Below are 14,849 nucleotides of genomic sequence, written 5' to 3'. Positions count from 1 at the left end.
TTTAGAATTGTCTGTCTGTAGTTTTTTTTAATGTAATACCCTGTCATTTTGAGCAAATTACGGGAATGAAGGTAAATTTTAAACTAGTTTGTTCTTTCATTCTCGTGAGAGCATAGTTGATTGTTTAGTTTGTGTATCGTAAGAACCAAACTACAGGTAATCGCGAAATCAATCATTTTTTCCAACAACATATGGTTTACTTACTCAGTTGTTTAACCAAGTTGTCATATTTTCATTCAGTATCTCATTTAAATATGAATATTGACCATTACAAATGATGTTTTGCCTTCATGATATACCGTAAACTTCTTACAAATTTTCCGTAAAAGTGGAGGTACGCTGGAAGGAAATACAGTGATTAAATTAGGTTGAATGGTGTCCATTATTATTAATGGCTCGAGTTATGTAGGTTAAAATAACGTGAAATAATGTGGTTAGTTTGTTATCTGTATTGAACGTATTCGGTTATTTGTATAACTCCATTTTATTTGGTACGAAAATGACAAACAGTTACTATTGTTAAACCTTTAAATATATGTATCTTCTAAATTATATTTCAGTGTGCGATAATTCAACAGAGAAAATAAAAATAATCCCTGTGATCGAGAATCGAACACTCAATCTTTGCTTCACGGCCTAGTGCCTTAACCTATTGTGCCACCGACGCTTTTTACAATGGCAAGGAAATTTGTGGACTATACATGACAAGATGGTGTGAGGGTGACTCCGTATAGTAATTACCGTGGCTAATCCCGTTATGCTTGAACTAATATTTCATATTGAAGTGAATATTTATGATGTACGCCATGGAATCAACTGAATTTGGCTTATAACCACATCTAATTTTGATTTTGATCTGAAGTTTCCGTGGCGTTTCTTCATATGAGTCTCCATGGCTTCCGGGCGTTCCTCCGCGTTTAGATGTCCATAGTTGACGACAGTTTCTCCAGCCATCCTGCTGGCGTCTTCAGGTCAGAAGTAGCGATGCATAAAATTTGGAAGCACCCTGAGAACTGCAACAGAGAAGACGGCTACACATTAGCCAACACATGGAAAAGGGTCTTCCAATGACCAATTCCAGAGCCCACCTGAATTCCAACCAATCAAAATCGGCCTCTCATCCCCAAGCCACCTATATAAGATTGCCAAATTTCATGCATCGCTACTTCTGACCTGAAGACGCCAGCCGGATGGCTGGAGAGACTGTCGTCAACTATGGACATCTAAACGCGGAGGAACGCCCAGAAGCCAAGACTCATATGATCTAATTTTGATGTAACTTTGATGCCAAGTCACGCACACAATCATATCAAACTAGACAAATTGTTATACTTCGAAACCCATGGACACGTATTCAATGCATTATGCTACCAACATATTTGTAAGTCATTACGCAATGCATTCCAACTTGTTTCACGTTCTTTTTGCCAAATTACTCGTCCAAATAACCTGCAAACGAACTTGCACCGACAGTGATACAGTCTGCGCAGTTATTGTCTAATTTACATGACAATTAAAGTCACTTACACCAATATTACTCTAGCAGAACATCCACATATATTAGCGCTCATGAAATAAAGTGGTATTATTTTATTAGAGCCAAATGGTTAATAAAAAACAGCATAATAATAGACGAGCGCGCTGCGCCCGCTCCCATCGGGCTTCCCACGCTCTTTTCAATGCAGGTCCACAGAGGGATAGGTGCATTTCTAATTTTAAAATGTAGAAAAAAAGGCAGGATCTTATGTACAAATTTAATTGGAGTGTTCTTGTACAAATTGAGGTCAGAGGACCTCTTTAAACACAGCATTGGAAGTTATTACACTATCCTCTGTTAAACGCACATGATGACTCATACTTGCGTATCAACAGGAGACTTGAATATGAAATCAGCTGCATTTTGATAAAAGTTATTTAAAGAATGCGAGCTATTGTTGCAAATGAACAAATGTATCAGTTTGTGCACCGTTAACGTCAGGAATATTTACCGGTTGGTTTTTTTGTTTTTCTTTAATTATTTAAAACCAATTTTAGGAAACAATAGCAATTTTTAGGAAGTGAGATATGCCGTCGCATGTTCTCTGATAAATTCTGTGCATTTTGGTACCTCATTTGTAGAGTTTAGTTGCGTATAAGTTGAGAAAAAGGTATCTATACAGTAGAAATAATATAGAAGATCACCATTTGCAACCGGAATGACTTTCCGGCCATTCTAGCCCAATCGACTTCTATCCTGTCGGAAAGCCTTCCTTGAGTCGATAGGAAGCAAGTCTGAAACGTGCGGATTGCCTGGCCGATAGTAAGTGACGTAGAATCCGCGTCAAGTCTCCCGATCCGCTCGGAAAGAGAGACTCTGAAACACCCCCCAGGTCTAGAGTGAAAAATAATGAATCTGTTTTATTTTTGTTTTCATGTTGTTAATGATCAGATGTGAAGTGTTGATGAAACAGTCTTTCATGTTGTATGCTATTTACAGGATTTCATGAGCACAACGTATTGGCCAGGTGAACTAGAAGTGAGGATTAAAAAGGCTGTTGCACTGACGGCATACATCAAAGATGCAGAGGTAAGTACTTTTATATGACAAACTTCATTAGATAAGCACAAAAATTTTATTGTACAAAGGTTTTTGCTGTATAGAGGGTGACCATTCCTAATGCAGAAAAAACTATCTAAGTGAATTATTGACTGAAATGTAATAAATTGGCTGAAGTTCCCTTTGGTAGGATGTTCTTGCCAAAGAAAAAAAAAAACAATTTTGTTAAATAAAAAAAATTAATTTTGCATGCACAGGAATAGCAAGATCTTGAAATCAATGAATGAATAACAATCATGACATGTTACAACTAGAACATATTAATGTACTTGTCCTATCAATAATTTAAGGAAAACAAGTAACATTTTTAGATATATTGTTAAATAAAGTATGGTTACCTTTGGTGAATATATTAATCAAATGTCCTGAGAAAATATCCCTTTGTCTGTGACTGTAACAATAGAGATTTATAGCAAAACTCATAAATTGTAACTTGAGATATGTTTTCGGAAAAAATATGGCATCAACTTCGAAGAAGCTCGGCTGCGAGAATATAGAGTTTCGCCAGAATGCTAAGTCTCCGTCGTATTTCTTCATCTTTCCGACATTTATTTTCTTGCGTAAAATGCTTAAATAAAGTCAGAAATACATTGTGTTTGGTCTTATTCTTTTTTAAATTACGCGCACATTACTAATATTTCAATCCAATAAGGGTGTAATATCAATTTCCGTAAGTCATTGTTAGACACCTTTTGGGCTAGATGACTTATGCAGCAGTTGACCTCCGGAAATGGGGAACTATGAAGCAGGTAGGCAGAAAAAGGTCAGTGGGGGAGAAAGAGTGGAACACGATTATATAATTCTCCTGTAACTTGATATATTCTTTTCAAGCTTTTGATTTATGGTCTTCGTAATACGAACCCTGCGCGAGCTGGGGCCTTCTGTTTGATTTCGGAGAAGAGGAAAGCGTCGGAGGAGGGGCAGAGGGCTGATGGATGGAGGGGGTAGCAGATTTTGGGAATTGTGCTACTTAGTTACTATCCCACGGCACTGAGGTTCTCCTGGTGGGGGAAACCGGGGATTTTCAGATTTTTTCACCCTATCATTTTCGGTTCCCCACGTCGAACACTTTTCACCGCTCTAATCCATGAATTTGATGTAGTATGTTAATTTGCCTAAAACGGCACTGCATGCACTAAACAACTAGAGTTTTGTACATTTTTCCGAGTCAACTACCAATGATGTGCGTTAGGGTGGGCCGAAAAAAGGTTTTTTTTCCTGATCAAATTTGCCCTACGCGGGAAAGTTGCGAAATGATATAAGGATCTCGCACACAAAATTTTTTTCAAATCGGATAATATTAACCACTGCCGCCCGAGCTCTAAAGTTTAAAATTTTGCGAAAAATCAGGCTGATTTCAGAATCAAACGGCTATGAAGACGAATTTTATGAAAATATGGAATAATGGATAATATCAAAGAGTGGATACATGTTTATAGTTTATGAAAATGAAATTTGAAGTTTTTTTGACAGAATCTATGGTTAAAAAAATGTCAATGAATTAACAACAAAATTATAGTACAGACCACCCGCACAACACAACTCATTTTTGCCTACATTTCTAAAACTCCATTTTGGGGGCTAAATTGCAGGTAAAATAATATTTATTTCGATTGAATTACATTTCTTATCAAATAAGTCATCATATGGTGGTAAATAATCCCACAAAAAGTAATAATAAGGTAAATTATTTGAAATTAACATCAATCATAATGACGAATAACGTACCTGTGGAGCTATTTTCAACAAGAAATTCAGCCAAGGCTTAGAAAAAATAGAACCTGAACACCAAGCATTTCACTAAGTATCTCTCTGCTAGTTTCGTAAAGAAACTACCCAGAACTCACCACGAGGAAGAGGCTACCATCGCGGTACACCCGTGTCCCCCAACCAACCTTCCAAAGGATTACGGGACGATTGACGCAATAGTTAGAATAGAGGGAAAGCGTACCAGGTGTGGAGTGAAGTGCGTGATATTTGTTGCATCTGAAAATTTCATGGGTAATGATTTGCCCACTTATGAAGAGATGATGAAAATGTTGTTGTACTCTCGGTACATTGAAGAAGAAAGTTAAAATACCATTATTTCTCTGTCGGGAATCACGGAAACAGTGGCTTATGCCATTGAAGGCATTTGGCATTATATCCTCTATCCCAGTTGTTGGATATGGGCAAATTGTTCGACAAATTATTCAATATCATGGAAATAATTGCAATATTCTTCGATCTGTCAACAAGAATGCTTTCATTGATCTAAAGCAAGACTTTCTTCGTCACGCAAGTCAGCTTTTTGATGTTGCGGCATGTACATTGCGTTAGTGAGACTGATTCTGTTTGTGATATTCTTTCGAAAATGCCTTGTTTAGAATGAGAATTCCCTAAGGACAGAGAATTGGCAGGAAAATGAAGATAGGCGCCATCGATGTGCAGGAGACCAAAAATAGGAAGACTAGGCTTTGCAGGTTAGAAGGAACAAAGGAACACCCAAATGTTCCACCCTATTTTGTCATAACACTTCTGTTCGGAAGACTCAGGTGATGAAATGACATTGAACGGAGAGTTATGTGATGCAAATGAAGGAGAGTATTTCATGGAATAAGGTTAGTGTAAGTAATTTGAAATTGCCAAGATTTTCATTATGCTGTGAATAATTCTGCATGTCAAACCATACCTCTGTAGCACTTGCATCTGCGCACCTAATAGATATCGGGTTGGTTACTCAAGGAGTCAATGTACTTTTTGTTAAGAGGAACAAAGTTAGAAGGGAAAGAGAAAGATTGCGCACGTCTCTTTGGAGGAATGTGGGAACTGTTAAACTGCAAGCTCTTTACTTCGACGAGAGGAAAGACTCTGCTTTCGTTTATAGTCAATCAAAGTGAAAAACAATAGGTGAGGGGCATGTAACTCACGTTCAAGAGCCCGGTTCACGCTACTTATGGCATGTCACCCCATGTGTCAGCAAAGCTATTGGCCCCTAAGATTCCATTACGAATTTTCTAGGGGAGGAAATGATCATTATCGATGGACTCCAAGCAATTGTGTGCGATGGAACTGAGGTTAACACCGGAAGCCATGCTGGAGTAATCAGGAGAATGGAAATGACCCTAAGAAGACCTTTGCATTGGTTTGTTTGCCTGCTTCATTGCAATGAACTATCGTTCAGAAACGTCAAAAGAACTGATGACCCTGGCAAAATTTGTTATCGAAGTTTTCGCTCCAATGCGATTTTCAATAAAATTGAGACAATATTGAACAGAATTCCCGAAGTATATTATATGAACATGATTCTTCTTATGAAATATATAGATAGAGACATCAAATTACGCCGCTACTCTATGATTCAGGGAAATGTCATTTTGCTCACCCAGAGAATATTCCGCTTGCAATGTTAGCCAATGAACGCAGACAAATTCGTGCAATGCCCATCACAAATACATTGAAATCAAGAGAAAATCAGCTCAACTCAGGGAGGAATTGAGGAAATTCGACTTTTCCAAAGCTAACCTTCGATGGAGTGAAGAGTTCTCGGGATCGCCACCGGAAAGAACACATGACAGCCCTGAGGACGATGACCGAATCGGACATCGAAACGTCGGCAGATATGGAGTTCCTGACCCGGTGGCGATCCCGAGAACTCTTCACTCAGTCCATTCGCCGGGAAAGCACAAAATCTTTCTAAACTTCGATGCTCAAAATTATATCGACTTGGTTGACTGTGAACCAATTGAGGTAAATCAATCACCAATAGTAGCTGGGATGACAAACAAAAACTTGGAAGACCTTGATACGGAAAGATCTGTATTAGAAGTACCTTTTCCCTGCCATACACAAGCAGTTAAAAGGATGGTACAAATGATAATGTTAGCATCAAAATCCGTGTGCAGTATAGAACGCAGGCATGGATGGGCATTATCGTGCATAAGAGACGGATAATAATAATAATAGATTAGAATAATTTTCTCAGAGTAATTGATGTGCTTTCACAATCGTGTCCTTCGGAAGGTTGGCTGGGGGGGACACGGGTGGACCTCGATGGTAGCCTCTTCCTCGTGGTGAGTTCTGGGTAGTTTCTTTACAAAACTAGCAGAGAGATACTTAGTGAAATGCTTGGTGTTCAGGTTCTGTTTTTTCTAAGCCTTGGCTGAATTTCTTGTTGAAAATAGCTCCACAGGTACGTTATTCGTCATTATGATTGATGTTAATTTCAAATAATTTACCTTATTATTACTTTTTGTGGGATTATTTACCACCATATGATGACTTATTTGATAAGAAATGTAATTCAATCGAAATAAATATTATTTTACCTGCAATTTAGCCCCCAAAATGGAGTTTTAGAAATGTAGGCAAAAATGAGTTGTGTTGTGCGGGTGGTCTGTACTATAATTTTGTTGTTAATTCATTGACATTTTTTTAACCATAGATTCTGTCAAAAAAACTTCAAATTTCATTTTCATAAACTATAAACATGTATCCACTCTTTGATATTATCCATTATTCCATATTTTCATAAAATTCGTCTTCATAGCCGTTTGATTCTGAAATCAGCCTGATTTTTCGCAAAATTTTAAACTTTAGAGCTCGGGCGGCAGTGGTTAATATTATCCGATTTGAAAAAAATTTTGTGTGCGAGATCCTTATATCATTTCGCAACTTTCCCGCGTAGGGCAAATTTGATCAGGAAAAAAAACCTTTTTTCGGCCCACCCTAATGTGCGTGCAACAGTGTATTACGCAAATTTCGAAGTATTCGAGGTATTCGAGATTGTACCTGTAGCATAATAATTTGAGATCTCTAATATCAAATACTTTCTAGTATAGTGGAACCTTTATCTATCATTTTTCAGGGGGATGGATGAAAAAGCGATGAATGTGGGAAAATGATCAATGCGGGAATGTTTGACCAGGTTGCCTATGTCCCAGGAAACGCTGGATTTTTGCGTATTTGAGGGCTGTGCGTAGGGGGATAGCAGCTTTAGGGAAATGTGCAATATAATTAATATCCTATGGCACTAAACTTCTCCCAATGTTAGTTCCATGTCTTGGCGAAGATTCAAACTATGTGCCTGTCGTCATTAGCCATAAATGATACATTTTAAATACTTCATTTCATTTTTGTCCAGCAATGAATGTGGGAAAACAATACATCGGGACTGTGATCTTCAAATGATCAATGCGGGAAAATGATGCTTCGGGGAATGATAGGTGAGGGGAAAAAATTACACTGTCTGTATGGATATTTATTTCGGATCAGGAATGGCAAAAGATGAATGTGGGAAAATGACCAATGTGGGAACGTTAGATCGAGGTTCCACTGTCAATATAATTATTCAGCCCTTTCTGCAGCTGTAATAATTCCATCCTATTTTATTTGCTTAGTACTAGCTGAGTAGCTTTGCTTTCAGACTCAAAATGATTTCATTATGCTTTGATCACTGTTTAGTTCACATGTGACTCTGGTATCTATTGTGATTAAACTTCTCTTTTCCAATTTTAAACATGCTTAATCAATTGGATGACTTAACTTTAAGTGTAAGGAATCTAGGAAAATAGACCCTGCCCATCAAGTAATGCATGAAAAGCTTTTGCATAATTGTTATGTCTATTGTTATATTTTTTGTGTGTTATTGTGTCAACTTATTACTTTAGATGAAAGGGAGGTGCACTTTGGAGCTGATGAAAAGTGCCCCATTGCCTTGGGATGATGCATTGTCACAGCTTGTGAGCACGGCCACTTTGCTCAATCACCCAATAGCTGAGAGTGTCACCCTTCAGCTCAACATCATGAATGCGTTGGTCACTTTGAAGAAATATCATTTGGAATGTTGCCATGTCATTCAAGATGTAAGTTGACTTGTTATTGGTGATAAAGAATTTGTAGTGTACCGAGACTTTTATCCGTTCTATTTTTTATCATTTTCTTTTTTCTTTTAGTTTGAGATGATCATTACTCATATTATTAGTGTGGGGAATGATGACATGTTAAACGATTGCCTTAGTGTGGCAGCAACTGAAGCAAAAAAAGAAGTGGTGTATACTAGGTGTTCTGAAAGCTACATCAGACAAAGGTGAAGTATATTTTATATTTATTAATGAATAATATACTAGTTTGTGATCCATTTTTTCACCTAGTAATCTGAAAAGTAAAGGTATTTTTCTTTCAATATTTTTTGTGTTCATTTTTATACATCTGATATGGTTTGTTATTTACAAATACTTTGTAATCTCAGTTAAAAAGATCTATTTAAATATTTATATTTAGCAATCTGAGCCAACCTCTGTGATGGGGTTATGTTTTAGCATAGGTGTCGCAGGATCTTATCCTGTATGATGAGACGCTTGTTAATCATTGATCAATTGAGATAAGTACTTACTTTAAATTTTTTAGGCTGAAGAATTCATATAGGAAAAGCAAAACTAAAATCCTATCATTTTAACAGTGAAAGGTCAAGTAAATTCAGATCAAGCCATGATCTTCGAGTTTCGATGAAAACTCAATTTTTAGCTTCAATCTTTGGTTAAACTTGATCATTTCATTTATCTCAGCAGCGTCACTAGTGGCCTATGATAATATCATCCGTCACATGTGAAAGACTTTTCTCTAAGGCCAGTAAGTTGAAAAGGCACGCCCTCAGTCGTGAAGAAAGTATCTCTATCAGTTGATTTTCCTGAAAAATTTTAGTGAATCGGAATGAATGAAAATTGATTGCTTGCAAAATTGAATTCAATTGACATTTTTCCATCAATACTGTCAGTGGGCCGGATGAATAAAAGTGAGCAAAAGCTTATGCTCACAAAATTTGGAGCATTTGCTTCACTAAGTATGGATAAAAATCAGGAGTATAAGCATTTGCTCAACTTTTTCAAGGAGCGTGAGCAAATGCTCAATTGCGGAGACAGAGCATATGCTAACATTTCTAGCACTTTGTAGGCATAAAGTGTAGCCTTCAAGTCTTCAAGGTCAACGGTATTCACGGGGAAGAAATGGAGCGGTGGCCGAGTTGCGTATGAATTGCATCAACACATAAAAGGGTCCGCTATATAATCTCAACACAATGGCTTCATTCCCTCCCAGCAGTCGTAGGCCCTCTGCGTTTCAGGAATACAGTCCAGCAGTAGAAGGTGATTTCGATAGAGCCATACAGAGTAAAAACCAAGAGAACAATGGTAAAAAATAGGAATGCAGGTAGAAAAATCAAGAAGTTATCAAGAAAAAGCACAAACCTATAAGAGTGTTTGAAAGAGGTCAATTTTGAAAATGGAGAGCGTCAAAGTGATATGTGTGGAAGTTTAAAGTCACGATGCCTTACTCTGAATAAAGACGAAGTCAAAACAGATGTGACCTCAGCTGCACCAACTTCAACAAAGTGGTCAAGACGTACGGAAAGTTTATTGTAAATCTGTTCAAAAAGACGAGGGTGGTAGTCAGTCCGAGACATTTGGTGAAAGCTCCAGTTGGTTCCAGAATTTTAAATGGCAAGCAAGTATTTTCAGTGCAGCGATATCAGGTGAATCTGCAAGTTTGGTAGCGCAGTCACCGCAACATTTTCTGATGAACTCCAAGCTGTGATTGAAAGTGGCTCCTTTCCCCCTCAACTAGTTTTTAGTGTTGATGAGATGATATTGTTTGGGAAAAGAATGCAATCTCATTCATTCATTTTCAGGGAAGGAAAACCTGGGGGTTTCAAGGCATTAAAAGACTTGTTTCACATAGCTGCTAATGCCTTAGAGGACTCCAAATTAAAATGATTTATCATTCGTAAACTCTGCTACCTATGAAATGGCATTCAAAGTAGCATTTTCCTGTCATTTCGATGAGCGACAAAAGGGCCTGGGTGACACAATAATTGTTTTTAGACTGGTTTGAAAAATCGTCAACTGCCGCCAATGCATTACAAACCCTTGAGATAGCAGATGTTAGCCCACCTGCACGACAGGAGGGAATTTCAAAAGCACGTATGAATTTTTTTAATGTAAATAAGTCTTTAAATGCATGCCTACTATCTTTAAATAAATTTTAAACTATAAACATTTTTATAAATAAGGTGTTCTATGGCTATTTATGGGAATATATATGGTTTAGAGGAAATTCGATACCCAAGACCTATGTTACCGGGAACGCATCCCTATCATCCCAATGTTAAAATGCTCTCATATAACGCAAATTCGTATTGTGCAAAGACCCCAAGGAATGCATCACTTGCATTATACGAGGCATGGCTGTACAGGAGAATAGAAGGAAGAGCAGAATAATTCCTGAATGAGGACCAATTCAGATTTAGGAAAAGCAAGGGCACAAGCGAAGCAATTTTGGCTCTTAGGCTGCTCATAGAGAAGAGAATGGAGAAAAACAAACAGACTTTCATAGCATTTGTTGATTTAGAGAAGGCATTTGATAACGTGGAATGGAATTCAATGCTTAGAAGTCTGAAAGAAATCTGAGTGCTCTACAATGATTGTAGAATAGTCCATAGTTTGTATGAAAACCAAGTAGCTGTGATCAAATGTGGACCCAACGGTGCAGAAGCAGGAATAAGGAAAGGGGTGAGACAAGGGTGTGCACTTTCCCCCTTAATTTTTAATGTTTACACAGAGAAAGCCACCAATGAAATCAAGGAGAAAGCTTCAGGTGTCAATATCCATGGAGAAAACATTAGTATGCTGAGATTTGCTGACGACATAGCAGTCATAGCCGAGACAGAGAAGGATTTGAAGAAGACTTTGACAAATATGGAAGGGACAATGGCCAGGTATTAGCTGAAAATTAACTAAAAGAAGACTAAGATATTAGTTTGCTGCAAAAGAGAGGAGGCCAAGACAAAGGTTAACCTAGGAAAGCATAAGCTTGAAGAGGTGAAAGAGTTTTCTTACCTGGGAAGCCGAATTACCAACGATGGACGAAGCAAGAAAGAAATACTCAGTAGAATAGTGCAGGCAAAGAGGGCTTTCAACAAAAAGAAGAATCTTCTTACAGCTGAGAATACAAGTGTTGAAGTAAGAAAGCAATTCATCAGATGCTACATATGGAGTGTGTTTGTCTATGGAAGGGAGGCTTGAACGTTGACAGCAGCAGAGAAGTCAAGAGTGGAAGCATTCAAAATGTGGCGCAACCAAAGAATGATGAAAATGAAATGGATTGACTGTGTAGGTAACGAGGAGGTGCTAAGAAGAGTGGGAAAAAGAGAAGCCTCCTAAAAACCTTAAGCAGAAGACGGGGCAACTTAGTTGGCCACATTTTGAGGCACGTTGGCTTGTTGTAAAGATGTAAAGAAAAGATGTAAAAGAGAAGAAAAACATTGCTGTAAAAAGGCTAGCGGATAGGAGAGAGAAATGGAGAGCTGCGTCAAACCAATCTTAGGATTGTTGACTAAAGATGATGATGATGTGCAAATGTTAGTGCATGGAAACTGCCTCCTTGGGTGATTCTCTAGCATTAGCAGTGGGTAGTCTTCTGTGTATATTCAATTCTATATGATTTATTATTCAATTCTATATATTATGATTCAATATTAAGAGTCTCGTTCTCTGAGTTTGAAAAGAATTTTCTTACTCTCTTCCTCTTTTCACACCCTGGGTGACAGGTCTCAGGTCTCCTCCTCAGCCTTCCGAAGTATTGCTTTCGAGACTGCATGTGTGTGAATGAAAATGCTAAGAAAAATTTCATGATTACAGCAGACTCAATTATCTGGATGCGGTTTATTTGTGTTGCGGATTATCCATGCATGACTTCACACTCCATTGATTTTTTCAACAAAAAATAAAATCGGATGCATGAGCACCAGGACACATGTTTTTTGAATGAAAGGCTACATCATACTTATTATTTCTATTAGAACCCTTTGTAAAATGGAATAATTTTCTTTAGTTGAAGACAAAGAATGTTTCAAGTTTACTTGGACATCTGCTCCATTATTGCAGAGGACGATCAGCTGCGGTAAAAATAACTCTCAATTAATTTTAGAAGATACTTCAATGGTTTACCAATTGTGAATGAAGACAATTGTAATCGACGATTTTTAATTGTTTATTTCATATCCCATATGTGCAATTATTGACAAGGCATAGCATGCGGTTGAATATGGCCCGAGGGAACCGTAGATTTCGTCGCACTGGGGCATATTTATGCTGCGACTAGTCAAGGTCAAACTGGAGGGGAAGGGAATAGTAGAAGTGAAGGTAGTGGGTGGGGGGGGGAGTGGAAATAGAGATAGCACGAGTCATAGCTGTTGCCATCATGGTATTTACATGTTCCTGTTTACCAAGCATCGTGGTATGCGATCGCATTCAGTGATCATGGAACCGCGTCCCACAACAGTTGCATACCAGGCGACTTGCGCAAGACACAACTATGCTGCGTGGTGTCTGACAGTGTAGTTTCCGTCGCCGCACAGTGGCTTTGAAGCATTCATGCAATCCAGTTTTCTGACTCCATGATCTCGCAGCTGAGGGTGCATGGTTTTCGGAAACCAGGTATTACATGGAGCAGTAGGAATACGAGTAAAATCATGTTATCACCGCTAAAAAGATTGCAGTCGGGAAAAGAAAGCACTCATTGAGTCTGGAATGCAATCTGAAATAACAGACAATGTGGATAAATGTTGATAGATTGTTTGATGCACGTAAATTATGAAAATTACAAGAAGTTAAAGTGAAAGTTTGAATTATTTGTGCTTTCCATTTATTCGTGACTCCTCTCCCCATATTAGCCCGGTTAATCGGGAGTTTGCTGTACATTTCATTTGTTATCAAATTTTTCAAATTTTGACAGTGAGTGGACTACAGGAAATGCCATTAAAATCATGTGTGAACTCCACTCTTAAATGCTGTGGTGAACTATAAAGGCATGGCAGCATCAATGGAAAGATAATGAAATTGGTCAAATTTAACCAACAAGAATCTGAATTTGTGTTTGGCATAAGTTTGTGCAAATGTTTAGATGCCGTGCCGTGTCCATCCTTCTTCACTACCCACTTGATGCATCCCCTCGTTTCCAAATAAAAAATTAAGGCCAGCCGAAACGTAGGCTCAGGCACAAAGAACACTTTTCCTGCTGGCTTCGGTGAGAGGGTGTTAAGTTTGCATCAACACTTTATTGACACAATCACAAGGTGGCGGATGGAGAAGAAGTAAATGTCTCTGGATAAATGGTGCCTGTGACCCACCTTGAAGAAAGCTGCCAGTTAAGCACAAAAACAGAAAGGGCTGGATGGCCTTCAGTGTTTCCTTTCCTGGGTAGCTGCTTGGAAAATTTCTCTGGAATTTGAGAATGCATAGTCATTCTGCTTTAGCCACATTGGAAGCACCCTGAAATATTAAGGACTGTGATCAACTTTATCCCTATAAGTTTATTTCTTCATCATAAAAATAGCCGGCTAAGGCAAAAATTTGAGAAAACCAACATCTTCCCTTCTTTCCCAAATTTCATGGTGGTGAATTTTACTTTGGAAAGTGAGATGAGTCATAGATAGAGGAAAATATTTGTGATAACGTGACTATGTTGCAATATTTATGTAGTGTCATGAAAATTCATGTTTTGACACTTTTTTGTGTTAAATTTTATTGAACCACAAGAAAAGCTCTCTTACATTGGATCTTTTGAGTTGGTTTTGTTAGAAGTACTAGATGTACCATTCAAAAATTCCTTTTTTTGTCGTCGTCTAAATTAATTTTTTCCACGATGGCAACGACTTAATGTGAGGCCACTCATGGCCTAGTACTTGTTTTTTGTTGTATCTGTGTTATATCTAAATGTGATTATCAATTAACTTGATGCTTTTTTATAAAACTGTTACCATTTATATCATAGGGATTACAAAAAAGCTTTTGACCTGTGGAATACACTTCCAAAAAAGACTTGCATTGCTGTTCTGCAAAGAATTGTTCATAGTGTGCATGCTGCATCTCTCATCCAGGTAAGCTGTTTGTCTCTTGAAATCTATCTTTCACCTTTGCAGCTCATTTTTATTTCCGAATGAAATGTTATCTTGTGAAATTTCTAGGGTTTTGAGAATACAGACGTAACTTATATAAATAACCTCAAACTTCTTGAGATGCATTTAGCTGACGTACTGAAAGACTTAGATGAAGGAGAGTATATAATTGAAGAAATTCCGATGAAGAAACTTAAGGGGGATTACTTTGTCAAGGTAAATTTTCAATAGAATTTAAATCTGGATTTGTATATGTACATGTGTTTCAATTTACAGAATAATTTTAAGAATTAATTTGAGTTCTACACAACTTGAGGGTGAGAT

At 37.7% G+C, this 14,849-nt stretch overlaps 1 protein-coding gene across 1 annotated transcript in view; it reads left to right on the top strand.

The window, feature by feature from the left end:
- The window catches only part of LOC124171901, a 139,764-nt gene that overhangs the window by 45,923 nt on the left and 78,992 nt on the right, over positions 1–14,849 (top strand). The window contains exons 13-17 of the mRNA XM_046551298.1: positions 2,477–2,566; positions 8,245–8,439; positions 8,530–8,663; positions 14,402–14,507; positions 14,595–14,741. Of these exons, the coding sequence (XP_046407254.1) occupies positions 2,477–2,566; positions 8,245–8,439; positions 8,530–8,663; positions 14,402–14,507; positions 14,595–14,741 (672 nt within the window). The remainder of the gene's footprint in view (positions 1–2,476; positions 2,567–8,244; positions 8,440–8,529; positions 8,664–14,401; positions 14,508–14,594; positions 14,742–14,849) is intronic.

This window comes from Ischnura elegans, chromosome X, assembly GCF_921293095.1.
Source record: "Ischnura elegans chromosome X, ioIscEleg1.1, whole genome shotgun sequence".
Classification (NCBI taxonomy): domain Eukaryota; kingdom Metazoa; phylum Arthropoda; class Insecta; order Odonata; family Coenagrionidae; genus Ischnura; species Ischnura elegans.
The sequence above is the reverse complement of the archived record's forward strand: the minus strand, read 5'-3'. Positions and strand labels throughout refer to the sequence as shown.